This window comes from Vombatus ursinus, unplaced genomic scaffold (genome assembly GCF_900497805.2).
Source record: "Vombatus ursinus unplaced genomic scaffold, bare-nosed wombat genome assembly UNPS02000582.1, whole genome shotgun sequence".
NCBI lineage: Eukaryota > Metazoa > Chordata > Mammalia > Diprotodontia > Vombatidae > Vombatus > Vombatus ursinus.
Window position 1 is genome coordinate 11,852,149 of NW_020940360.1, and position 26,989 is coordinate 11,879,137.

Below are 26,989 nucleotides of genomic sequence, written 5' to 3' on the forward strand. Positions count from 1 at the left end.
TTTTACCAAGCAGTTGCTCCCATAGATAAGAATGACCAAATATTCATAATGGAAAATATAGGCACAGATCACTTCCTAAATGGGATGTAATCAGCACAGAAAGTATATGTGTGTATACAAACATACATATATATATACATATATATGTCTCTCTATATAAACTACATATGCATATATATGTGTCTGTATATATTGCTCCCAGTTTACTTTTTCTATCAGATTTTCCTATTCCTCTGTGCGACATCACTTCATTCTAAGAATCACCATTCAGTGACATCAAGTACCTGCATCCCATGCAAATCACTTCCATTCATCCCTTTGCTAAACAACAGACTTCATCAAAATATCTCCCTGCTGATACTCAGTCACTGCCTTACATCCTCCTATTACTCTTGTGCTTTTGCAACTAACCCACTCATCCTGAAACTTAAACATCTGTTCTTCCCCTCTGCAACTCTGTCATTATTTTTTTTTTGCAGCTAAAATCAGATCTGAGTCATAAGAATGCCTCTCATATACGCTGATCCTGAAAACACCAACTTTTGTTCATTCCAGCCATGTTCATAACATAACCTCAGAGCTCAAAAATACAAGGATTTTAATTTGTCATTATATCCAACAAGAAATGTCTCTCATATTTTCAGGGGGAAATAATAGTAAAAACCCATTTCATTTTTCTGAATCAATCAGATCTTCCTTTGAGGAAAATGCACAGGTGATTGTTGTATGTAACTGATTCCTGATAGCTTGCCCTTTTTGGAATAAGTAAAGGTTAGCTCTAATAAATGATTCAAGAAATGAATGACACCATCTTTCTTTCTCCACAATCTCTTGGATGCTGAAAAGTGATTGTCTGATAAAGATTCAAGATGTTTTATACATAAGAAAAATTTGGACTAGATGACCTTCTTAACATATACAGCTCTATGATCTCATGAAAATGATCTTAATAAAAGGAAAATAAATAATAATGATCCTGTCAGACTGACTAAAGCAGAAGCAGCTGGCAAATAAAAATGAGGGCATACTCTAATACAGAAATCTTGAAACTGAGAGCCTGGAGAATATAAATGAAAACACTTCATAATCATATGAAAAGGTAATGTATTTATATATATATTTATATATATACACACACATATACATATATATGTACACATAAATGGCTAGTGACACACTGAAATCAGGGGCCTTTTTTTATATGAGATTTACACTCCTAGTACAAAAACGCTTAAGATTTTTTTTGTTAACAATTAACAAATATAAATAAATAACTAATTAAGAGATGTGGGATAATAATTTTGAGATTTTTAGGCCCCCTTTCCTTCTTTTAGTTCAACAGATATTACTACTTGTGGGTTCTAATGCCTCCTCTTCAACCAAATTCTCATATATATTTTAATTGAAGCATTTTTACATGTCTTAGTAATTTCATTTCTATTATGTAAATAGTGGAACTATACTGACCTACTTTACCAGAAAGGGTTTTCAGATACAGGTGTGAACAATATAAGAAAGTGAAATTAAATAGTTTTAACTGGTATGTGCTGAATGAATACGTTTGGCATTAATTCTGATTTCTAATGCTGAAAATAAGTAATTTTGTGTGGGAATTTTCATAACTTTATCTTAATCAAAAGGTTAGGAAACAATCACTTTTGCACTTCATGTTAAAAAGATCATTTAAGTCAAAATACAGAAGGGAAAGATGTTATTTCCAGAGATACACAATAAATAACATGATAATAGACTTGTTGAAAAGTCAAGTTGTAGCTTATAGATACATTAAATTTAAATGTTCTTCTGTCTCATTTGATGTTTCTCAAAGTCTGTTTTCTTTGACAAAAAATGCTTTTTGCATTATGCTAATTTACCACTGCCTAACTTGCTAGAATAATCTAGACTTCAAAAGTAAATGGGGTCTGGAATCTGAAATATTACAATAGTTAAATGATCTTTTTAACTCTGGACTATTTTCCCCCCACCTCCAGGCCCAATTCGAAGACCCCCTCCTATGTGAAGGTAAGCCCCACTAATGGGTAAAAAACCCCTCACCTTACCTTTCCAGGGGCTCACGCATTTTATAATTCGCTAATAAACATATCATGTAATTTTATGTGTTATAATTACCTTGTGTCTATGTCTTATCCCTTTAGACTGAATATGTTTTATTTAAATTTTTTATCTCCCCCAGTGTATGGCACAATTCTCTTTATATAGTAGGTGCTTAATTTTTTTTTAATTATTGAAACATTGAAAATATTTTGGCAGTTATTGGACTTCAATCTTAATTAAGAGAAAACTTATTAAGCCATGTATTCATCTATTAAAAATAACTATTTTTCTATTAGTATTATTAACATATAAGGCAAGTAAAATTTGTCAAAGATACTCTAAAATCTAAAATTATGTGCAATTATGTTGGTAGTTAAACTAAAATCTGGGGATGAACTTTCTGGGTAGTATAGCATTCATCAAAAATAGGTAATTTTTTGGCCTCTTGCCAATGGTATTCAGTTCAAATAACAGGAATGCTGACTAAATATTTTAAGAACACTAATACTGCTAGAAATGCATAAATGTTGTCATAATATTGACTCTTTAAGAAATTAAACAAGCATCTAAATAACTATGTAAAAAACTTAGTCAATTGTGCCAGATATAAAAATTGTCACGAACAGAACTTGGAACCTAAAAATGGTGGAGGTAATGACATAAAGATGAGTAGTAAGGGAAGATATATACTCTTTAGAATTTAATAATCTATAAAATAATGATGAATTTAGGACTTGGTCAATGTTAGTTTCATGGCAGAAATAGAGATTCAATTATTGTTAAATGCTATCATAAAGTTATCTCAAAGTCTAATATTTTTCAAAATGCAATGTATTCTATATGTAACTTTTAGGATCACAGGGATCACTGATCTCTGCTGGAAAGAATCTCAGAGGCCATAAAGTTCAAACTCATTATTTTAAATATAAAGAAGGGCCAAGGGAATATAAAGAGGCTAAGGGAAGTTAAAGTGATTTGCCCAACAACACAAAAGTAGTGTTAGTGACAGGATTTTAACCTTACTCCCGGCCAGTGCTTTTTCCACTGTGCCATACTGGTTTATTAACAATGTACAGGAATGGAATTTTTTAATCTGAAGGAAACTGGGTATGGCTACCTCAATGTTGTTTAAATAGCTGTTAAAATATTAATGTGCTATCTCAGTATTTTGAGCTATTATTATGTTTACTTCAAAATGTTTCCTTCACTACAATTCTGAAGAAGAAATGTCAGATTTATCACCCTCCTTTTCCATTACCGACCCTATTTCTGCCAATGAATGTGACCCTGGAACCTATAATCTATCTTCTCTGGCCCTCAATGTTCTCATCTGTAAAATAAGAACCTCTGATGTCCTTTCTAATTTTAATATTCTAAGATTTTATCTCCTTACTCTCCCCCCCCCCCACGCTGTCATTACTAAGGTAGCAATCTGAACTGTGAAGGCACTCAAGAATTGCCATTTGAGTACTTTATACAATAAATTCTGGCAGTGTTTACTGACTGGAATTACCCAGAGAGTACTTATTTACTACTCCTATGGCTTTGGGGAAAAACAAAAATTAGATATCTCCCTCTTGGGACTTTCCCAAATAATTATTATGTGATTTTCACAACTGGCAGCACAGAGGGAAGGACACTGTTCTGATGGTTTGCCTGACACAGCCTGAAACCATGGTAATAGTATATCTGAAATGTGTTTTCTCTGTGTTTCTGAAGGTTTTTTTGAGACCAGATGTGGATAAGTGGGACAACTGAGGCATTCTTTTCTGTTCTTGTCACAGTCCAAAAAGGAATAGTTTTTTCTCTTCTATGTAGGAATGAAAATAAACACAAATCCTAGATGCTTAGTCAGGGCTAGGCACATTACTAGGACCATTAAACAACTACTTTGGCCAAAACAGTTTCACAGATGAATTTACTGTATTTAAATAATTATTAGTCTCCTCTGGAATTCTCATTATCTAGAGAGCTGATGACATTCAAGGAGTTTATCAAATCAGAAACAGTATTCTCACCAAGTACCAGGTTAATGCTTTCCTAGCAACACCATTACATAATTGCCCTCTTCTCTTTTAAAAAAGCAAAATATTGGTGGAAAAGGAGAAATGGTATCCATAAATGCACGGTTTTCCTCTCCTAAACGAATGCTGTATTTATACTTCAGTGTATCAGTGTGTCTAAACACACCCATTGAGTGGGAGGAGAAAGGGAGAAAAAAGAAAAGAAATAATAGGGAGAGTAGGAGCAGGAGAGATAGACAGATGGGCAAATTTGTATTCTGATTGATTGTTAAGCAAATATTTATTGTTAGTACACTTTTAAATTTATTCTCGTAGGCTGTAAGCTAGTCCTGATTAAAATGACCTTATAAAAATACTGGATCACACACATTATCATTAGTATTTAACCTACTATAAGAGACCACTTTCAAGGGCTTTTACAACAACAATCACTGAAGTTTCAACTAAATCAGACTTCTAGTCTCTTTTGAGCAAGAAATACTGTATTTTAGTAATACATTAGAAGAAGTCCCCAGAGTTAAGTGCCCTCAAAGCTGACTACAGATAAAATTCTAATAATACATTATTAACAATATTATTTGCAATCAAAAATCTGAATCAGAAAAAAGTACTGAATTACATTTAAACAAACACAAAGATATCTAAACACATAATTACATGAGAAATTTACATTGAAAAATCCTTTTAACTGAGTATGCTATTAAGTCAGATCTTTAAAAAATGGATAAAGTCAGATATTAACTAAGAAACTGAGTTAGTTATAGGTGTTCTTCTTAATGCAGTACTTCACCACATGAAGATTAGCAAGAATATAACTGTTGGGGATATCTATCTGTTACATTGCAGTGGCAATAATTCTGCTTTAAAAAGACCTATTGTAAAAATGGAAGGTGACAGTAATAAACTATGCCTATCAGTATCCTTTTACTGCTACATAATTTATTAGCAAATACCACAAAGCTTTGCTGGATATTTTTGCTTGTTTGTTTAAATTCCCACCTCTAACTTCCAGGTTGGCTTCCAGTGTGGACTCATTTAAGAGGCACCCTAAAGCACTTTATCAGCAACTATGGAAGATAATAAGATGTCAGCAAGTCAAACTTGTTGGTAAGAGGGTGAAGATTGCAGTGTAATTCTATAAACTGTTCCTGGTTTTTCTTTTTTTTTTTTAATGTTTGTTTTTTAAAGGGAAGCAACTATCTAAAAGATGGGGAATTTTCCCTTTCTTCTAATAATATGTAATAAATATATTTATGATATATAACATAATATATGATAAATGTTATATAACATGTTATATATAATAAATAATAATACCTTTTCTCCTAAAAATTATTTTAATATAATTCAATAAATACTGATTAAGTATCTATTACATGCAAGTATCTATTATATGCATGGGTTCTTCCACTAGCACCTTTGGAACATGAGGAGAAATACTGTGAGAAAGACCCCAGCAGCAAGCTGAGAGGATGATGTAGGCAAGTGACAGTATGGGTAGCATTCACAAGTTCCAATCTGCATCTTGGAGGGAACTTCCAAACTGATGAGATCCTAGATCATTTGAGTATTTCAATATATGCAGCGAACAGAAGACTGAGATTTAATGAATATCCTGGTCATAGAATCAAATACTGCTTCTAACAGCGAGTGACCATGGAGAAGACATTCACCAGAAACAAAGAATTTTAATGTTGGAAGGGACTTCAAGAGCCATCTATTGCTATGTACACTTGAAAAGGAATCTCCATTATGACACATCTGACCAATGGTCATTTAAGCTCTCCTTATATATTTCCAAAGACAAGCAGCCTATGCTGCTTTCAGATAGCTCTGATTGTTAAAAGAAGTTTTTCCTGAAAAGCCTACATTTGCCTCTCTAACTTCCACTCATAACTGCCCTTTGGAGCCAGAGAACAAGTCTAAACTCTCTTCCACAAGAATACTAAACATCCTCAGATCCTTCAACTGATCCTCATATGGCATGGGCTCAAAACCCTTTGTCGAATACCCTGGGCATTTTCTACCTTACCAGAGTTCTTCCTAAACCATGGCATCCAGAGCTGAACACTCCAGATGTGGTCTAATCCAGGCAGAATACTGCAGAATTATTGTCTCCTAATTCTAGAACCTATGATTCTCTTAATGTAGCCCAAAATCACATAAGCTTTAGCTTTTTTCTGCTGACTCATACTGAGCTTGCCTCAAGATCAAAGTCTCAAGATCTTTTCCGATAAATTGCTATGAAGCCAGTCTTCATGTCAGTGAAGTCAATGTAATTTTAAGACTTTACATTTATTCCTAGTAAATTTCACTTTATTAGATCCTACTTAACGTTCTTTGTGTTATGTCATCCAGCATGTTAGCTATCCTTCAAAGCTATGAGTTACGCAAATTTCACAAGCATACTATCTAGGCCTTGATCTAAATGATTAATAACTTAAAATTTTTGTGTTTCTGGGAAGGAGCTAGGACTAGCAATCTGAATTAGCTTAAGGGGTTCCCTATGTAGACAGAAGTCACATTTTTTTTCACAATATCATAATCACATGAGGGCAAGACACTGTGCCTTCTGTTAGGGACACTAAGATACACACAGCAAGTTCTTGCTCTCAAGGAACTTATCTTCTGTGGGTTGGATGAATATGCACATCAGTAATCATAACACAAGGTGGGGAGTAATGGAGGCCAGAGACACAGAACAACCAGAAGGAAAGAACACTTTTGATTGGCACAATCAGGGAAGGCTATACTGTAAAGGTAAAGAAACACCTGAACTAAACTCTGAAGAAAGGATTCTGAAATGAAGTAATGAGGACAGAGTACATTTCAGACATAAGAGACAATGGGTATGACTACATAGAGGTGAGTTAAAATACATCAAATTTCAGAAACAGCTAGTAGTCAGGTTTGGCTGGATTACGAGTGCCTACAGAGAATGAATATGAAATAAGGCTGAAAAGGCTCTCTTGACTGAAAGGGGAAAGTTTTTTTTGCAAAGTCAGGGGCAGAGGTAGGGAAGGGAATGATATGGCCTAACCTGCATCTTCAGAACATTATTTTTTTTTCATCTGTGGGAAGGATGAATGAGGTAGAGGAGAGAGGGGACTCAGGAAAACCAATTAGGAAACTATTAAAACACTTGTAGGTGAAAATTAATGAGGGTTTACACTAGGGTTCTTAATGTGCGTGTGCGTGTGCATATGCATGTGAGTGTGTATGCGTGTGATGGACCCTTTGACAGTATGGTAAAGCCTATGGACTCCTTAAAATAATGTTCTTAAATGCACAAAATAAAATACCTAGAATTAGAAAGGAAACCAGTTATATTGAAATACACTTACGAAAATGTTTTAAAACTTCACGGAGGGGCAGCTAGGTGGCGCAATGGATAGAGCTCCAGCCTTGGAATCAGGAGGACCTGAGTTCAAATCCAGCCTCAGACACTTGACACTTACTAGCTGTGTGACCCTAGGCAAGTCACTTAACCCCGACTGCCTTACAAAAAAAAAAAGTTCATGGAATCTAGGTTCTAACCTCTGCTTTAGACCTCTGGTCTAAACAATGGTAGTAGTAGTCTGAGTAGAAAATAAATAAATAAATAAATACAATACAATACAATACAATACAATACAATACAATACAATACAATACAATACAATACAATAAGGGGCAGGTAGGTGGTGCAGTGGATAGACCACCGGCCCTGAAGTCAGGAGGACCTGAGTTCAAATCCAGTCTCAGACCAAACACTTGACACTAGCTGTGTGACTCTGGGCAAGTCACTTAACACCAATTGCCTAAAAAAAAAATTTTTTTTTTTTTGAAAAAGCAGTCTGAGTATAGTGAAGGGGAAGAATGTCAGATTCTGTAGGGATAGAACTGATAGGCTTTGGTAACTGATTAGCTATAGGGGATAAGAGAAATTTCAAACAATCTCATCCCAACCTCACTTACATAAAAAGACTATTCTGAAGTTTCAAACCCATATGCCAAGGAGGATGGTAGTGGCATCATTAGCAGAAGCTGGAGGAATACATGGATTTAGAGGGAGAGATGATGAGTTCAGTTTTTTACATGTTTACTAGATATCCAGGTAGAGATGCCCAGTAGGCAGCTGGTGAGGTGGGACTGAAATTCAATGTAAAAATAGAGCCTGACATATAGATGTGGAAGTCATTTGCAGAGTAACATAATAATTATTTATTGGACACATATAGCTAGCCTTTATATAGCACTTTCAAGTTTACAAAGAGCTTAGATATATTATTTTGTTTGACCCTCACAACAACCCTGTGATAATAGTATCTACTATTATTTTTTCCATTTTACAGATGAGGAAACTAATCCTGAGAAGTCAAATGACTTTGCCCACACAGCTATTAAGTGTGTCAGACAGAATTCAAACATGTCTTCTTCACTCCAGGTATCCCCTATACCACCAAGCTGCCTCAAAGGTGACGGTCAACTAAGTCACATTCCATTCTTATTTCTTTAGTCCTCCTCACCAGTTCTTTTCTTTCACTCTATTTCCTTCACTCTATTCCAAGTATCATAGAATTTTAGAATTATAAAGGACTTTAGAATTAATCTAGTCCAACTCCTAAATGAAACACAACCATCCCCTTTCTCTTTCTCTCCTTATTACATAATAAATAAAACATACAAGGAGACTGAAATTAAATGAACTTTCAAGCACAAAAAATAAAACTCCAAAGAAAACAAATTATACTTAAATAAATATAAAGTTATTCCAATATACGATGGAAGAAAGTTAAGTAGAAAGATGTTTCCTAGGGCACATATATAAAATTAGTTCACTGTAGCTTTTAAGGCTCAGTGTCACTACTATCCTCTCAAGTTCTCTCTCCTTTATTTTTCTTTGTATCCTTCTTTTGCCAGTCATCCTTCTTTCCACTGTACCTTATACCCCACTGTGCCTTTCTATACCCTCCTCCTTAATCCCTATAAACCTATACTAAGACAGTATAAGAAACTCAGTTATGTATCCCTCAATATCAGTTGTGTTATACATGGTGAGTGAAGTTCCTACTGTATTCTGAGTCAGATATCTTACAATAAGGGCAGATTAAATGTCTGAAAGAGCCTGTGTCTATTCCTGATGCTGTTTTCTGAGAAGCATCAGTCTCTATATATTACCTCTATTCTTTAGTTTTTTCAATTTTCTACCCAAGTTATTTATATCGAATGGTACTAATACTTCCATTTCTCCTTGAATTCTTGACAATGAACTACAGCAGTGGTATCAGATTCAAATAGAAACAGATCCTTGAAGGCTGCATATCAACTTAGAGAACCAAAAATTAAGGACACCTCTGGACTAGAATATTTGGTAATAATGACCATACTACCCCCTCCCCCAGGGTATTCTATATGAGTGATAGCCAAATTATTCCTATTTGGTGTCATGCAAATTGCCCAGCAAAATATCAAAATATTCTCAACAGATAAGTGGTCAAATGATATGAATAGCTGACAAAAGAAATACAAACCATTAACAACAGTGCAAAAGAAGCTTTCAAATCATTAATAAAAGAAATGTCAATCAAAAAACTCTGAAGTCTCACATCACACTCAGAAAATTGGCCAAGATGACAAAAGATGGTAATATTCTATATCAAAAGAGCTGTAAAAATGTAGGCATACTAATGTATTGGTGGAGCTGCGACTTAACACATCATTCTGGAAAGTAATTTGAAATTATGCAAACCAAGTGGTTGAAATGTCCATGCCTCTTGACCCAATGATTCTACTGCGAGTGACATACCAACCACAAGGAAGTAATTTAAAAAAATTTTTTTTAAAGGTTCCACATATACCAGAATATTTATAATGGCATCTTTATGATGGTAGCAAAGAATGAAGAAGGGGCAGCCAGGTCACATAGTGGATATAGTGTGAGGACTAGAGTCAGGAAGACTCATCTTCTGGAGTTCAAAGCTGGCCTCAGACACTATAGCTATGTGACCCTGGGCAAGTCACTTAATCCTGTTTGCCTCAGTTTCTACATTTGTAAAATGAGCTGGAAAAGGAAATGGCAAATCACTCCAATATCTTTGTCAAGAAAATCCCAAATGGGGTCACAAAGAGTCGGACATGACTGAAAAAAATTACTAAGCAACGAAAAGAATGAAGAAGGGAGGGAGAAGTGCATGTCCATCGAATGGGGAATATCTAAACAGACTGTGCTACTTGAATGCAATGAAATATTATAATGCTATAAGTAATGGCAAATATGATAAATACAGAAAAACATGAAAAGACTTATTTGAAGTGATGCAACTCAAGTAAGCAGAGCCAAGAAAACTATGCAAAATGACTACAACAATGTAAAGGGAAAGAACAACTCCAACAAAATAATTTAAAATTAACATTGCAAAGTTCCAAAGAATAAGCTTGGCCCCAAAGAAGACATATGAAAGGATAACTCCACCAAGTCTTTTACAGATGTAAGATGTCCATGAGTTCGAACCATTCTACATATTGTCACATTTTAAAAAATACATCATTTGGTTTTTTCTAAATTATTTTCTTCCTTTAAAAAAATTTCTTTTTACTTATAAGGAATGGATTTCTGGGAGAAGAGAGGATGAGAGATACAAAAGGAAATTTAAAAACAAAAGTTAATGATAAAAATTAATTTTTTAAAAAGAAAATGTATCAAAATACAAAACTCTTGTTTTCCAAGATGAGTCATCCAAGAGTTATAAATTTGTATCTCAGCCATGAAGGCAACTTGGTTGTGTAATAAAAAGAGTGCCCAGGCCTAGAATCAGGAAGACTCATCTTCCTCAGTACAAATTTGGCATCAGACATTATTAGCTGTGTGATTCTGGGCAAGTTATTTAATCCTGTTTGCCTCAGCTTCTTCATTTGTAAAATGAGCTGGAGAAGGAAATGGCAAACAACTTGAGTACCTTTGCCAAGAAAACCTCAACTGGGGTCATTAAGAATTAGAAACGATGGAAACAACGGAACAACAACAAACATCAGGGATTATTCCTTTAATATGGAATTTTAAAAAGGTTTTTTTTTAAAAAAGGTTTTTATTTACCAAAGAAATATCATTAATATGAGTGATTCTGAGAACTATTGTATTACAAGTTTTCTTCAAATAGAAAGCTTCCAACTAAAACATTTATCCTTATAATTTATATTCATTACACAGTTTTCTAGATCAAGAACTTTTTTTAATGATAAATGACAATTTGTTCTTGGTATACCTTAGAAGCCTACCTTAAAGGGAAAACATGTTCAATGTTTGTATTTTGGAATTTGAAACAAATAAAAACCTGAGAGGACTGATTTAGTGAATTGCCAAAAACGACTTTAAATGGTAAGTATTTCCTTGACTCTATTACATAGTGTTATGAATGCACATGGCAATCATGGGTATGTGACTATGACTAATGTTCCCTTGTAAATGGCAGTCAGAATGGACAACATCAGGCTCAGAGTTATAGATTTGGCTCTCTAATCTTAACATAATCAATATAATATAAAAGATTTTAAAAACTGTAATATTCCTTACTTTTCTCATATAACCATTACAGAGCCTTTGAAAAATATAGGATTTCTTAAGTGATCTGCAGTGCCAAAGTCAGAACCTGTATCAGACTCAGACTTAGAATGCTTTTTGGTCTGTCAAAGTCGGAAGAGGCAAACTAATACACAACACTGTAGGGAAGGAATGCCTGTGTCTTTCCAAAACAACCTCTGACTTATTAAAAAGCAGAGTTGACAAGTTTCAATCTCCCTTGGTTAGATGGATTCAGTCTGCCAAGCAGAGCCTCGAGGATTAGACAGTATGGGAACAGCCTTAAGATTTTTTTTTTTTACTAAAAATGTAAAAGGGTCTAAGAAAATAAAACCAACATAGGACAGCTAGCACAGTTAAATGTTAAGATTTTTTTTTTTAAGGCAATTGGGGTTAAGTGACTTGCCCAGGGTCACACAGCTAGTAAGTGTCAAGTGTTTGGTCTGAGGCCGGATTTGAACTCAGGTTCTCCTGACTTCAGGGAAGAATGAATTAAAACTGTTTACATACAACAGGTCTAGGCATACAGAAAGCAGATGAAGCACTAAAAACTAATATAAATTTTATTTATATTTAAATAATATTTTTAAATCTTTTATCAAGTATTTCCACATAACTGGGATTTGTAGTGTTTTAGGCTTCTAAGTAACATCAAACAAAAAGAATCTAATTAAAAAAGCAATTAATAAGCATGTGCTATGTTTGAGGTATTATGCGAGGGACTGGGAATGCAAAGATAAAAATGAAATCAAATCTTTGCTTTCAAGGACTTTGTAGTCTACTGGGAGATACAGGGAACAAAAAAGGTAAAAAGATAAGTAAAAATGATCATTTGAGGAAGGAAAAAAGAACAACAATTAAAAGGATAGAGAAAGGCTTCCAGTAGGAGGTAGTACTAGAGCTGAATCATGAATGAAGCTGGAAGGGAGACAGACAATATGCAAATACTTATATACAAACACAATATATCTGGGATGCATGAGGGCAAGTCTCAGGGGGAAGGCACTAAGAATAAAGAGAATTGGGAAAGGATTCTGCAGAAGCTGTGACTTTAGCTGAGATGTGAAGGAATTCAGGGAAGCTAGAAGGCAGAGATGAGGAGAGAGAGTGGTTCCGTCTGGGAGACAGCCAGTGAAAATGACAAGATGGAGTCTTGTGTGCAAGGAACAGCTAAGAGGCCATCGTCATCAGATCAGAGTATTTGGAGGGGAATAAGATTTAAAAACACTGGAACTGTAAGAAGGGGCCCAATCATAAAGGGCTTTAATCAAACAAAACTGCTGAGTAATTGTTAGTGATATTTTAATTGAAGAGAATGGGAGAGGACAAATGTCAAAAAAGTAAGAGAGTAATCAGAAAACTACACAAAACAGTTTGATTTTGATCCCTGTGATGAGTCTAGAATGGACAATTAAATAGATAATTTACAAGCAGTCAGAAAGGGAAAAGAAGAACAGAAAAAACAAATAGCACATTTCATAAAAAAAACTGGTCATGCCAGACCTACCTCATTTCTGTTTTTGACAAGTTTACTAAATTGGTAGCTCATGGAAATGTTGCAGACACAGTTTAAGCATTTTATAAAGTATCACTTGCTATACTGAATAAAGTGATATGATCTTGATAATAATACAGTTAGATGGAATTCAGAACTAATAAATGGCTGGACTCAAAGAGTAAACATTAATGATTCTATGATGACTTAGAAAGATGTTTACAGTGAAGTGCCCCAGGAATCTGTGCGTAGCTCTATGCCTGGCACATAGTAAACATTTGTTGTTGCTCATTCATGTCCAACTTTTTGTGACCCCATTTGGGTTTTTCTTGGCAAAGATACTGGAATGGTTGGCCATTTCCTTCCTCAGTAAATTAAGGCAAACATGTAAAATGACTTGCTCGGAGTCACAGAGCTAGTGAGTGTCTGAGGCCATATTTGAACTCAGGTCTTCCTGACACCAGGTCCAGTTCTTTCTCCACTGAATCATCTAGTTGTCTCGTAGTCAAAAAAAAAGCGTCAAAAAAAAGTACATGTCATAAAAAAAGAGAGAGAATTAGTGAGTATCACAAAGAGCGATTCATAACATTGGCATTTCCCTCAACTCCACATATTCAATCATTTTCCTAGTCTTGTCCACTCTAACTCCACAACATACTGCTCTTTCTGATCACAAGGCCACTGCTCTAGTTCAGGCCCTTATCATCTCCTCAATTAGTTTCCCTGCCTCAAATTCCTCTCTCATCCCACCCCCTCCACACAGCTGCCAAAGAGGTTGTCCTAAAATGTAGGGGTGACCATGTGTCTCCTCTCCTCAATAAACTCCAGTGGTTCTATACTGGCTTAGGATCAAATATAAACATGTCATTTTGGTTTTGAAAGCCCTTTACAACCTAGCACCAATCCACCTTTAGTCTTATTGCTTGTCTTCACACACAACACTCCATCTCTCATCTTTGTTTCTTTGCACTTGCTCCTGCCTGGATTGTCTCCCTCTTCATCTCCTCCTTTTAGAACACTTTGCTTCCTTTAGCTCAAGAGTCATTTTGTACATGAATCCACTCCTGATGCCCCCAAGCTGCTAATGTCTTCCTGATCAAAATTACCTTATATTTATTTTGTATATATTTACACTTGTACATGCTTTCCTCCTACCCCCAACAAAATGTAAAGTCCTTCAGAGGAGGTGATTTTATTTTTGTATTTTACCCCTAGTGCTTAACACAGTTCTTATTCATTGAGGGACATTTTGTGGGACTGTGAGAAATAGGGAATTTTCACTCTGAAAATTCATAGTTCTGAAAATTTCCTTACATTGATGTGTTTTTACCCACAAAGTACCTTGGTTACCTAAGTCTCCTAACCAGAAGAAAAGTGGCTTATATTTCATAATACAGGCCCATATACTTTTGAGGTTTTATTGTCTAGTGTCAGTGATACCACAACATCACATGGTGATATGCTTTCACCAGATTTGGGGATAAAGAGAAATTTTCCTATCACGGAAATCAATGGTTCATGAGAATGCCTCATGAAATTCTGTGATAGATGGCTGGCACCTCTCACATAGGATGAATATTAATTAACTTATTAAAATATAAACTGTTTTATAATATAAATAATTAATCTTTATTAAGCTGCCTATTTATGGAATAAAAGACAAAGTGAAATTTGTCATTAACAGAAAATGAAAGACTTCTACCCACTACCCCCACCAAGATTCATTATCACTTTGTAATGGAGAAACCCAGTATTTTGACAGTTTTTTTCTTCCCAGAAGCAAGTGAAGATTGAAATGCAAAATCTTGAACCTGATAAATGTTTTGTGCTAACTACCCTTCTGATCTTGGTCCTTCATTGACAATATTTTATAATCACTTCATAAGGTACTTCAAACCCCCTTTCATTTGTACGATAATCCTTATTCAAAAATTATTTCACAGAATAATGAACTTCAGCAGTTCTGACATATATATGAGAAAAGAAATTAAAATAGTATTATGAACCATTTTAAACCTATTAAAGAATTTCCATAAAAGGACAATTTTCCTTTGAGTTTAATTAATCCTCATCTATATAAAACTGTAATGGTAACTACCTCACTTCACTTCAGATTATTAATGGTTATATAATGTCAATGGCTCTGTACGCAAGCTATTTAGGTGATGATAATATTTTCTCTTAATTTCATCTGATTTACGATTATATTGCAAACTTACCTGTTTTATTTCATTTAGAACATTTCAAAATAGAGCTTAGTAGTATACTTAATATTTCCTTTATTTTCTCTCCTTTTTCATATTTTATATAAAACATTTGTTTTTCCTTTTTTAAAAATCATGGCATCTATTTATTTTGTTAGTTTTTTCCAAAAAACTTCCAATATTTAGCAGTTCCATGGTTTTACTTTCAATGTTGTTGATATCTTCTTTAATTTTCAGAATTTCTTCTTTGTTGTTTAGTTGGGGGTTATTTTACTTGTGTATCAATTCACTGTGTCATTCTTCTTCTCTTAAAAGCTAATTTAGCTATACCTCATAAATTTTGATATATCATCTCACTGTCATTTTTGAAGAAATTTTCAGTTGTTTCTATAACTTGTTCTTTGACCCAGCTATTACTTAGAATTATATTATTTAGCTTTCCAGTACTTTCTTTCCTCAATGACCCTTTATTGAATATAATTTTAATTGTATTGTGATCAGTAAATGAAGTATTTACTATTTCTGCTTTTCCACATTTTTATTGAGTTTTTATGCATCAATATAGGCTCAATTTTTATGTACAGCTAAATTCCTTTCTATTGCCATTCATAAATTATTTTTTCTAAAATTTTCCAGGTCCTTAACTTCTTTGTCTTTTGGTTAGATTTCTCTAAGTCTGAAAGAGGTACCTCCCCCCCCACTTATTATAGTTTTATGGTCTATTTCTCTGTCCTCCTCTCCTCAAACTTGATTAATTTTTCCTGCAAATATTCAGAAGTTATGCTATTTGGTATACACATCTTGTGCATTGATACGTTATCTATGGGGCCTTTAAGCATAATGTGATTTCTCTGCTTATCTCTTATTATTGTGTCTATATTTACAATAGCTTTATCTGAAATCATGATTGGTAGCCCTGATTTTTTTAGTTCAGTTGAAGGAAAATATATTTTGTTCTAGTCTTCTGTTTTATCTCTACGTGAATCTTTATGTTTCATAAATAACTTATTGTTGGATTTTGTTTTCTAATCCACTTGAACCACTTTCATTTTATGGGTCTTCTCCTAGCATTGTTTCTGACCCTCTAAACTTTGCCACCCTATTTTGGCTGTTTTTTTACCCTAGAAGATCCCTTTCTCCTGGTCCCCTGTGGCTTTTTTATCCTGGGGGATCTTTCTGCTCCTACTTGCCCCTCCTTCTATTGGTGAGTTTCTCTAGGAACCCCCATTTTCAGGAAGTGCTCAGGTCAACCACCCTTCATTCTTCTCCCAGGTACTCTCTTGTCTCTCTAAGCTTTGCCACCATGCTCCTGTCGGGATCCTTCTCCTTCCCCCCCCCCATGTGTTTTCTTCTCCCTTTAGAACATAAACACCTCGAGGGGAGGTCCTTTTTTTTTAATTTGTTTTCTCAGCACTTAGCATAGTGCCTGGCACATAATAAGTGATTAATAAATGCTTTATGACTTAAAATATGGGAAATCCAATTTCATTCATATCTACAGTTATGATGGCTAATTGTGTATTTGCCTCCAGTCCCTGTGTGTTTTTTTTTCTCTTTATCCTACTTGACATTTGTGATTAATAAACAAAACACCTTGTTGAGGTTCCATGGCATCTCTTATCATTTCCCTTGTGCTATTTTTGATTTAGGTTTTTATTTTCGTCCTTTTCTTTTGATTTCTCTTTCTGACAGCTCTTCTCCCCTTTATGGTAGTAGCTGCTAAATCTTACGTGATTCTCACTATAACTCCTTGGTACTTGAATTCTTCCTTTCTGGCTACTGATGGTATTTTTTTTTTCCTTTGACTTAGAAACTCTGGATTTTGGATATGATGTTACTGAGTGTTTTCATTTTAGGGTTTCTTTCTGGAGGTGATAAAAGGTATCCTTTTTATTTTTAATTTGCATTCAAGTTCTAAGGGTTCTGGATAGTTTTCACTTATAATTTCTTGACATGATTATCAAGGATTTCTTTTTTGGTTATGATTTTCAGATACTCCAATAACTCTTAAATTACTTCTCCTTGGCTTGATTTGAAGGTATTTTTTTTTTGTAATATATTTCTTACACATTCTTTCAGTTTTTCAGTTTTGTGATTTTGTTTTAATATTTCTTGTCACATTGAATCGTGAGTTCTGTTTGGCTCATACTAATTTTTAGGGTTTTCAGTTCTTGGGGGAGGTTTTCTACCTTCTATCCTAAGGTGTCAATATTTGTCATTTATTTTCTCCCCCACCATTCCATTTTGTGTCTCTTATTTCATTTCTTCCAGGTACTCTTGTAGCCCTTGTGGCCAGGACATTTTTTTTTCTCCAAAGTTTTAACTGGACTTGCTGGACTCTCTTCCTCAGAGTTTACTCTCTGGGCATCTCTCAGTCCAAGGTATGTTCTTGTAGTTTTAGGTGTTTGGGTCAGGGTCTGCTCCTCGACTCTTGCATGGAGTGCACAGGTCATGCCTAGTTCTATATATGGTAACCAAGACCAGTCCCTTCTGTTATTTTTTTAGATTCTTGATCTATATGGAACTTTATTCCAATACCTACAGGAAATTTATTCACCTATAGGAATTTTATTATTTTTTTCTATCTCTAAAAAATAATCATTTGGTAGTCTGATTGGTAGTCATTTGGCACTGATTAAGTAAATTGATATGGGTAGTATCATCATTTTTAACTCATTATCTTTGCCATAAAACCCATCCATCTCATGAATTTCCCCATACAAAGGTATAGAAACAGGAGACAAAGAGGCACCAGATTTTTCTTGTCACCCAAGTTCACAAGCTTGAAGTTGTTTTTTTTTTTTTCCTCTCCCTTACTCTACATATCAAATAAGTTGCCAAGTCTTACTTATTTTGCCTCCAAAAAAAAAATCTTCCCATTACATCTCTTTCTCTCTATGTGGCCACTACCCTGGTTAAGGCCTTATAACATCTTCCCTAGATTACTATAGTAGTCAACTAAGATAGTCTCTCTAGTTCAAGTATCTTCCCTCCCAAATCAATCCTCCATATTCTGAAAACCTTAATCTAACCACATTACTTCCCTATTCAGTAAATTCCAGTTTTTTATCATCTCCAGGGTCAAATACAATCCTTAGTTTGGCATTTAAAGTTTACTTTAAATATTATTACCTTTTATGCATTCCATGGTTCAGCAAACCTGGTCTTCTTACTGTTCTTTACATAATCTTTTCTCTAAACTTTTGTATAGGCTATCTTCCACGAATACAACATACTCTCTTATCATAGCCTTGGCATTCCTACTTTCCTTCAATGCTCAACTCAAGTGGTAACTCTTACATGAAGCCTCTCCTGATCCCCCTTTTTGCTAGTGTTTTCTCCTCATTACCCTGGATATCATTTATCCAAGATATACTTGTATGTATATGTATTTTTACCCCTATATAATTTAAGCTCTTGTAGAGCAGGGGTATTTTTGCCATTGTAACCCCAGACCTTGCACATAGAAGGCACATAATAAATGTTTCTTACAGATTGACTTTCAATACCATGGGACATTTTTTAAAACAAACAAAAACTGTATTGGGTCAAAAGCCATTTTAGTATCCTCTACCTTTTAATGCAAACATTAAGTAGTATTTAATACTTTAATGGACCAGTGTTCTCACTGATATGGGCATTCTCTCTAGTGATGAAGATTTTGCCAGTCCATTACATGATACTCTTATCCATGTCTTTAAATGCATACATTCAGTGCAAGGAGCATTCCCAAAGTGCTAAGGGTGTTCAAGTTCTGACATGACAAGAAAACTAATGGAACCCATAAGCTATAGCCCATCCTTTTTGATCATATATTTCTTTGATAGTATACTTTAATGTCATTTCTCTTCTTCAAGTTTACTATATGTCTTCTTTTTTTTTTCTTCAGTTTCAGGTGAGTCTTCCTTTCAAGTCTTCATGGTTTTATATCAACACATTCATCAAAGGCATTCTTAAGGAAGATATTAGAAGGGAATAGGCAGGCTTTTTCGAATATTATTTAGTAAACCACAACTTAGCCATAAAAAATTAGCTGAAAGATGCAAAAAATACAAAATCTGACTGTGCTTCTTTTGATGATTTCTTTTTAAAAGCACATTTCGTGTGGTCAAGCAAAACACTGCCTTAAAGACTCAAAGTCTTTTAATAAGCTAGCTCTCATGTATATATCAAAGTAATACAAAATTCTTGGCCCTCTAATCCCTAATATCAAGTGAAGCATAAAAGAGAAGTATGCTCACCAAAGATTTTGTCTATTAACATGAATGAGATTCAGTGTAAAAGACAAGTCAAAGAGTGGGAATGAGGTCCTATAGCTGTCCCAGTTTGCAGATGATAATATTTTGCTGACTCCAAACTCCAAAACAACATAGAGCTGCTTAATGAGAACTCTTAATGAGAATCACTTAGAATTCTAACCACATTAAAAAAAAAAAAAACGAATAACGAATGTTTATAGAGCTTATGTATCCATGTTTAAATATGCACACATGCACACACATACACACACTGAACTGATACTGAAAATGGAAATAATTTGAGGTTCGGAACTGAACAGGAGGAAGAAAGTTTGCTGGATTGCATTCCTTTAATGATACCAAGCTTCCTCTGGAAAAAATGTCACATTTTTCATAACAATATTCTGCTGGTGACACTATAAATATCAAATGGTACACTATCTTTTTGCTGCTTCTGGTGTTATTTTATTATTTATTTATTGTTATTTGGTTATTATATTATTTTATTAGATATAAATTTACTTATTTCATCAAAGGAATTAAAATAGAATCATGTTATCATTTCAGTGCCAGAGAAATTAAGAATACTACCTAGTATTTTAAAAACCATGATCTAAATAACAATAATAATGTGTTTTTAATTGTGTATCAGATGCTCAAAGCACTAAAATGTTACTTTTTTGTTAAAATATACATGACTTTTTGGTTAAGCAAAAGATTCACCATTCTTCACAACACTGTTATAGAACATGATACTGTTGTCCTTTTACATACTTGTCAGATTGGGGAAAGGTTAAATTACATTTTTTAAAAACCATAAGAAAAATAAGTAATCATACCTTAATTTGTGCAAATGGTCTTTCATAACCTCCAACATAAAGAAGGCCAACATTCTGGGGAAGCAGCCTACAATTTAAAAAATAATCATTTTCTTATCAACATTTCTGAAAAGGACAAGTACTATAATAAAACTAATATCTATACTACTTTTATGTAATGATAAAATTAGCAAAAGAATCATTCTGGGCTTTCAAGTTATAGTAGGTTAAAGAAGATATCTGCCAGAAATAAAACCTAACTATAAAGCATTTTAACCTAAAAATGAGTAATTTTAGTAAAGTCACTACTCTATCTATGGAAAGGGAGAAAGGTAAAAGGAATTTATATGTTTTTTAATACATTATTTTCTGAAACATTACTAATATTAAAGCAAGATTTTGTCAGTATGTACAATCCTAATAGAGGCAATTTGTTAAAATACTGTTAATGTTGTTAACTATTTGTCATCTTTGATTCCTCCCTTTCTTTGATCCCCTATTGCCTAAAAACTTAAAATAGCTCCCTACTACTTTTAGGATCAAATTTAATTACCTCATCTTGGTAGTCAAGAATTTCTATAATCTAGTCTCAATTAACTATTCCACCTTCTATGGTAATACTACCCTATAAGAATCCTCTGCAGCAATTAAGCTGATTCGTTTCCCAATCCTAATTCTTAACTTTCTCCTCTCCATTCTTAAATTATCTTACATTTATTTAATTTGTATATATTAGATCTTCAGCAAAATATAAATTCTTTGAGGGTAAGGACAGTTTTGATTTTGCCTCAGATCTTAGCAGATTGTCAAGCACACAGTAAGCACTTAATAAATGCTCGGTAAATTTCCTTTGTGTTCACTTCTACCCTTTTGCTCATATTGTTCCAACAGATAAAAAGTTCTACACCCTCAGCAAGGACTAATTAATCCTTACTCTTTCAAGATCCTTACTTCTTCCAGTTGCATTAGTCTATACTACTCTTAGTACTGTAGTACTAAGATCTCCACTCATCCCAACTGATGGTAGGATTTGTCTATGTATTATTTTCCAAATCACAAATTTTGGTAACTGATCATAGGCTGTCTCATACTGTTCTCTACCTGCTCTCTTTGCACATATCTTGTCTCTTTCCAATGAAAGTGGACATTTCTCAATGGCAGGAATCACGTCTGACATTTTTCTCAAATACACAAAAGGACTGCGCTTAATGTAAGGTATTCAACAAACAGTTTTTGAATTTAATCAAAGTAATATGGTTTATAACATCAATATGAGAAGATGAATTCCCTATAGAGCTCTTCTAGATATTCCTTTTGTATTTGACTTTGTATGAAGCCCCAAAACATTAAAGGTCTCACAAATGAGAACCATGGGAATTCTAAAGAGATTAGCCTAGCAATCCACATAGTGAAGGGAGGGGAGGGGGCGCGCGGCGGTGTGGGGGGCGGGACGGGACCCAGATAAGTTGAAGAGTGTATACTGCAAAGGTTACGAGATGCAGTTGGATGGTCAGGCTATAGAGCTGCATTAGTAGATATATTTGGGACAAACACTCCAGATCGACAATAAACTGGACCCAGAATTGAAAAGATGAAGAAAAAGAACTGCATTGCATATGAGAAAATACAATGATCCCTGACACAAACACTTATCTTTGTAACACCAAAATTCTTCTAGTGATACTATATTGCTACATATACTAGAATGTCATAACCTCTGAAGAATGAAAACTGTAGATAAACCAAATAGCAATGGAGAACTACATGGAGAATATAAGGAAGTTTAAGCATTTATTAGGTGCCTACTATGTACCAAGCACTGTACTAACTGATGGGCATACAAAGCCAAAAGGCAGTCGCTATTCTCAAGAAGCTCACAATCTAAAGGAGACAACACAAAAACAATTATGTACAAACAAAACATGCAAGGTAAAGTGGAGATAAATAGCAGAGAAAAGGTACTAGCATTAAGTGGGATTAGTAAAAGCTTCTCTTAGAAGCCTTGGTATTTTAGCTGGGACTTGAAGGAAGCCAGTGAAAATGAGCAGAGTTGGGAGATAAAATGTCTTGTGCAAGGAAGCCAGTGTCACTGGATGACGGTAACCAGAAATCCCCTAAAATTACATACCAACCAACACATTTTTGTGAAACACTTTTTTGGGGGGGGGGGTGTTAGGCAAAGGGGTTAAGTGACTTGCCCAGGGTCACACAGCTAGTAAGTGTCAAGTGTTTGGTCTGAGGCCGGATTTGAACTCAGGTCCTCCTGACTTCAGGGCCGGTGCTCCAGCCACTGCGCCACCTAGCTGTCCCAATCTACAGCTTTAAAAGAGGTATAAGATGGGGTCTTTAATTCCAGATAAAACCAAACCCCAGAATTTTAATACAGAATAAAGTAGATGAAGACAGAGGAGCCAGAGGGAATGTCAAAACCTCTTCTTAATTACGGAATTAGAGAGGCAATAGAGGAAAACAGTTCTTGGGGCTACAAAACAGTTGGGTGAATGAGAAAACTACAAAGTCCTGAAATACTGGTTATGATCATGCAACTAGAAAAACTTTTACTCTTGAGATGATTCAAGGAGAGTAAGAAAAAAGTACTCTACTTAAGCTTGAGAGAAAAACCCAATAAGGCAACCTCCACACTGCTGTCTTTGCAAGGTTAAACTCCAAATGATAATAAAGTCAAAACCCAGACCAAACTGTCAACTAAATAGTGCTAAAAATACAAACGTGCAATATTTCTTGTTATTTTGATTGATTCTGGACTATTTCACAAAAGCAAGCCAGTTGTCAAAAGGGGAATAAGAAAGAAGGTTAGAACAAATCCATCACCATACTAGAGGAAAAAATGAAGGCAAATACTTTGACAATGAGCCAGTAATGCCATCTCCATATACGAAGAAAGCATATTATTTTTAGAGCAGCCACATTCCTCACAGAATCTTGAGGATTTTTCATTAAGAATTCAAGAAGAATGTAAATAAATGAGTTTTCAGAAGAAATATATATTGTGGGCTTAAAACAAAAACAAAACAAGATGAGCCAAATAAGCCAAACAGTTATCTAGAGTTAACAGACTATGCCTCTCCTTTCTGGTTTTTTTTTTTTGTTCTTTCTTTAAAAATCTTAGTTGTCAGCATAATACAACTTTTCACATTTCTATAAGGCATGTGGTGTAAAAGGTTTTCAAAACAAAGAACTCAAGCACAAATAATAGTAAATTTCTGGAGACAGGCAGATAATTAGGTGAAACAAACACAAGTATTAGAATAGAATGAGTAAGATGGAAAAGAGGTGAATAAGAGGAATAAGGTGAGAAAAGAAAATAATAGCAGAAAAGGGGACTATGGTAATAAATTGTTGCGATAAATGCAATAATGAAATTACATATGAATATTTATAAAAACAAGAATCCATATAAAAATACAAATCATTCCCCACTTGAGAAATGGTCAAAGAACATGAACAGGCAGTTTTCAGACAAAGAAATCAAATCTATCTATAGTCATATAAAAGTGCTCTAAATCACTATGGATTAGAGAAATGCAAATTAAAACAACTTTGAGGTACCACCTCACACCTCATACACACTTGGCTAATATTACAAAAAAAGAAAATGATAAATGTTGGAGGGCATGTGGGAAAATTGGGATACTAATGCACTATTGGTAGAGTTGTGAACTGTTGCAACCATTCTAGAGAGCAATTAGGAATTATGCCCAAAGGCCTATAAAACTCTGCATATCCTTTGATCTAGCAATACCACTAAGTCTCTATCCCAAAGAGATTTTTTAAAAAAGGGAAAATGACCAACCTGTACAAAAATATTTAAAGCAGCTTTTGTGGCTGAACACTGGAAATCAAGGGCATACCCACCAGTTGGGGAATGGCTGAACAAGCTGTGGTATATGATTGCAATGGAATATTATTGTGTGATAAGAAATGCCAAACATGATTATTTCAGAAAAACCTAGAAAGACTTATGTGAACTGATGCAAAGTGAAGTGAGCAGAACCAGAACATTGTACACAGTAATAGCAATTTTGTACAATGAAGAACTGTGAATGACTTAGCTATTCTCAGTAATACAATGATCCAAGACAATCTCAAAGGACTCATGATGAAACATGCTATCCACTTCCAGAGAAAGAACTGATACTGTCTGAATACAAACTGAAGCAAGCTCTTTTTCTTTCTTTCCTTCCTCTCTCCCTTTCTCTTTTGTTTTTCCTTTTTTTTCCTGAGCATTCCTATATAAAATGACAAATATGGAAATGTTTTACATGATTGCACATGTATAACCTACAATCCGACTGCTTACTCTCTCTCAGGGAGATGGAAGGGAAGAAAGAAGGGGAGGTATAGTATTTGGAACTCAAACTTAAAAAAAAAAAACCCAAGAGAAAAAATGTTTTAACATGTAATTGGGGAAAAATTATTTTAAAAAATAAACAAATCAAGATGCCTTTTCACCAAGAAAAAAATATATAGTCAATTTGTCTTTAAAGATGCCCTCCAGTAGAAAATAAGAACCATTTTATTTGATACCAGGTTTACAAATCAACATGAGTAATTAAATTTCAAAAGTGGTTGAAAATGGAAAAGATTAAAATGATAGGGAGGGATAATGAGACTAGCAAATGCGGACTATGTCACTGTATACTTTTTTCTTTTTTTTTTTTCCTGGTGAGACAATTGGGGTTAAATAACTTGCCGAGGGTCACACAGCTAGTAAGTATCATGTATCTGAGGCCACATTTGAACTCAGGTCCTCCTGATTCCAGGGCCAGTGCTCTATCCACTGTGCCGCCTAGTTGCCCCTATGTCACTATATACTTGGTGGGACCTCTTTCTGTAATCTAATGATTTTTGCAAAGTTCTCAAAAGAAAGGCGGAGTCATGTAGGAGTACAGAATTAAAGAATCTGGGAATCAGAAGGGACCTCAGTAGTCATGTAGTCCAGCCTATAACTAAAAAGAAAATGCCACAACAACACACATGATTAATAGTCACCCAGCCTTTGCTTGAAAACTGTCAATGGGAGTGGAAGGAGAAAATCTACTATTTCCTAAGCAAACCAATTTCATTTTGGAATAGCTCTAAGTATTAGGAATTTACCTGCCTTCTGGGGTCAAACAAAATTAAATCTAATCCTTCTTCTTAGTGATGGTGATTCAAGGTAACATAGCATCCACTCCCTGCCTGAATCTTCTTTTCTCAAAGCTCATTCCCAGTTCCTTCAACTAATCATCATATAGCATGAACTTAGAGATCCTTCATCTTCTTTTCTTCTTCTGGACGTTCTCCAGCTTACCAATCAATCATAATAATAAACACTGAGGTTCAGAACTAAAAGTAATTCTCCACATTTGGTCTGAACAAGGACTAACACCTCCTTATCCCTGGAAGCTATGCCTCTCTTCATGTAGCTCATAATCACATTAACTTTCTTAGCTGCCGTTTCCACCTAAATCCTCAAATTGAACTTATAGTCCACTAAAGTCCCCAGATCTTTTTCAAATAAACTATTCCTCCCCACATTTTGTGCTTGTGAAGTTGATTTTCATCTTAATGGATTTAGCCCCTAATTCCAGCACATCAAATTATTTTTGGAATTATGATCCAAAAAAAGCTAGGTGACACAGTTGTTACTATTGGCCTTAGGTTCAAATCCTATCTCTAATACTCACAACTGACCCTGGGAAAATCATAACGTCTCTGTCCCTCATTTTCCTCATCTGTAAAATGGGGATAATAATAATGCCTAGCTCACAGGGTTATTGGGGGGAGAAAATGAGATAATATGTGTGAAGCATTTTCTAAACCTTGAAGTGCTATATAAATGTTGTTACTGCTATCATCATCATTATTATTGTTCAGTCTATAAGTAACCTCTCCTAGTTTTATGGCACCAGTAAATCTGAAAAGCAGTCCATCTATGCCTTCATCCAAGTCACTCATAAAAATGTTAAAGGGCACAGGATTAAGCACAGGGCCAAGCACAGATTACCCGGGCCACTCTATTGGACCCAACATAGTTACAAAGTAACCAGATGGCACAGTGTATAAAATGTGGGACCAAGGGTCAGGAAGATGTGAGTCAAATCCAGCTTCCAAAAATTACCAGATGTATGACCCTGGGCAAGTCAACTAGCTTCCATCTGCTTCAGTTTTCTCATCTGTAAAAATGGGGGTAATAATAGCATCTACTCTCCTGGATTGTTGAGAGGATAAAACGAGACATCTGTAAAGCACTTTACAAACCTTAAAGTGCCACACAAACGCTAGTTGTGGTTATAATTTCATGCATTTGGGGAATGGTGCAATATTTCTAATAAAGCCAAGTTTTATTTTAAAAAATTAAATTAAAAAGCATATTTTTAAACAAAAATATTCTTCCAGTGATACTGTATGATTTTGGATTTCAGAACACCACAATCTGTGAAGAATCAAAGCTACAGGTAACAAAAAAGATAATGGAGGAAGATGACCTATACACAAGAAGTGATGGAATGTTATTCAGGAAATGTGTAACTGAAAAAGGTAGTGATCAGATCAGGTATTGAGAGCCAGGAATAACAGAAAGACAGCCAGAGT

General features: G+C 34.6%; 1 protein-coding gene across 1 annotated transcript in view; it reads right to left on the reverse strand.

Moving 5' to 3' along the window:
- RNGTT (RNA guanylyltransferase and 5'-phosphatase) overlaps positions 1-26,989 on the reverse strand; it is a 337,641-nt gene that overhangs the window by 40,870 nt on the left and 269,782 nt on the right. Inside the window, exon 14 of the mRNA XM_027856106.1 lies at positions 20,414-20,480. Within this exon, the coding sequence (XP_027711907.1) occupies positions 20,414-20,480 (67 nt within the window). The remainder of the gene's footprint in view (positions 1-20,413; positions 20,481-26,989) is intronic.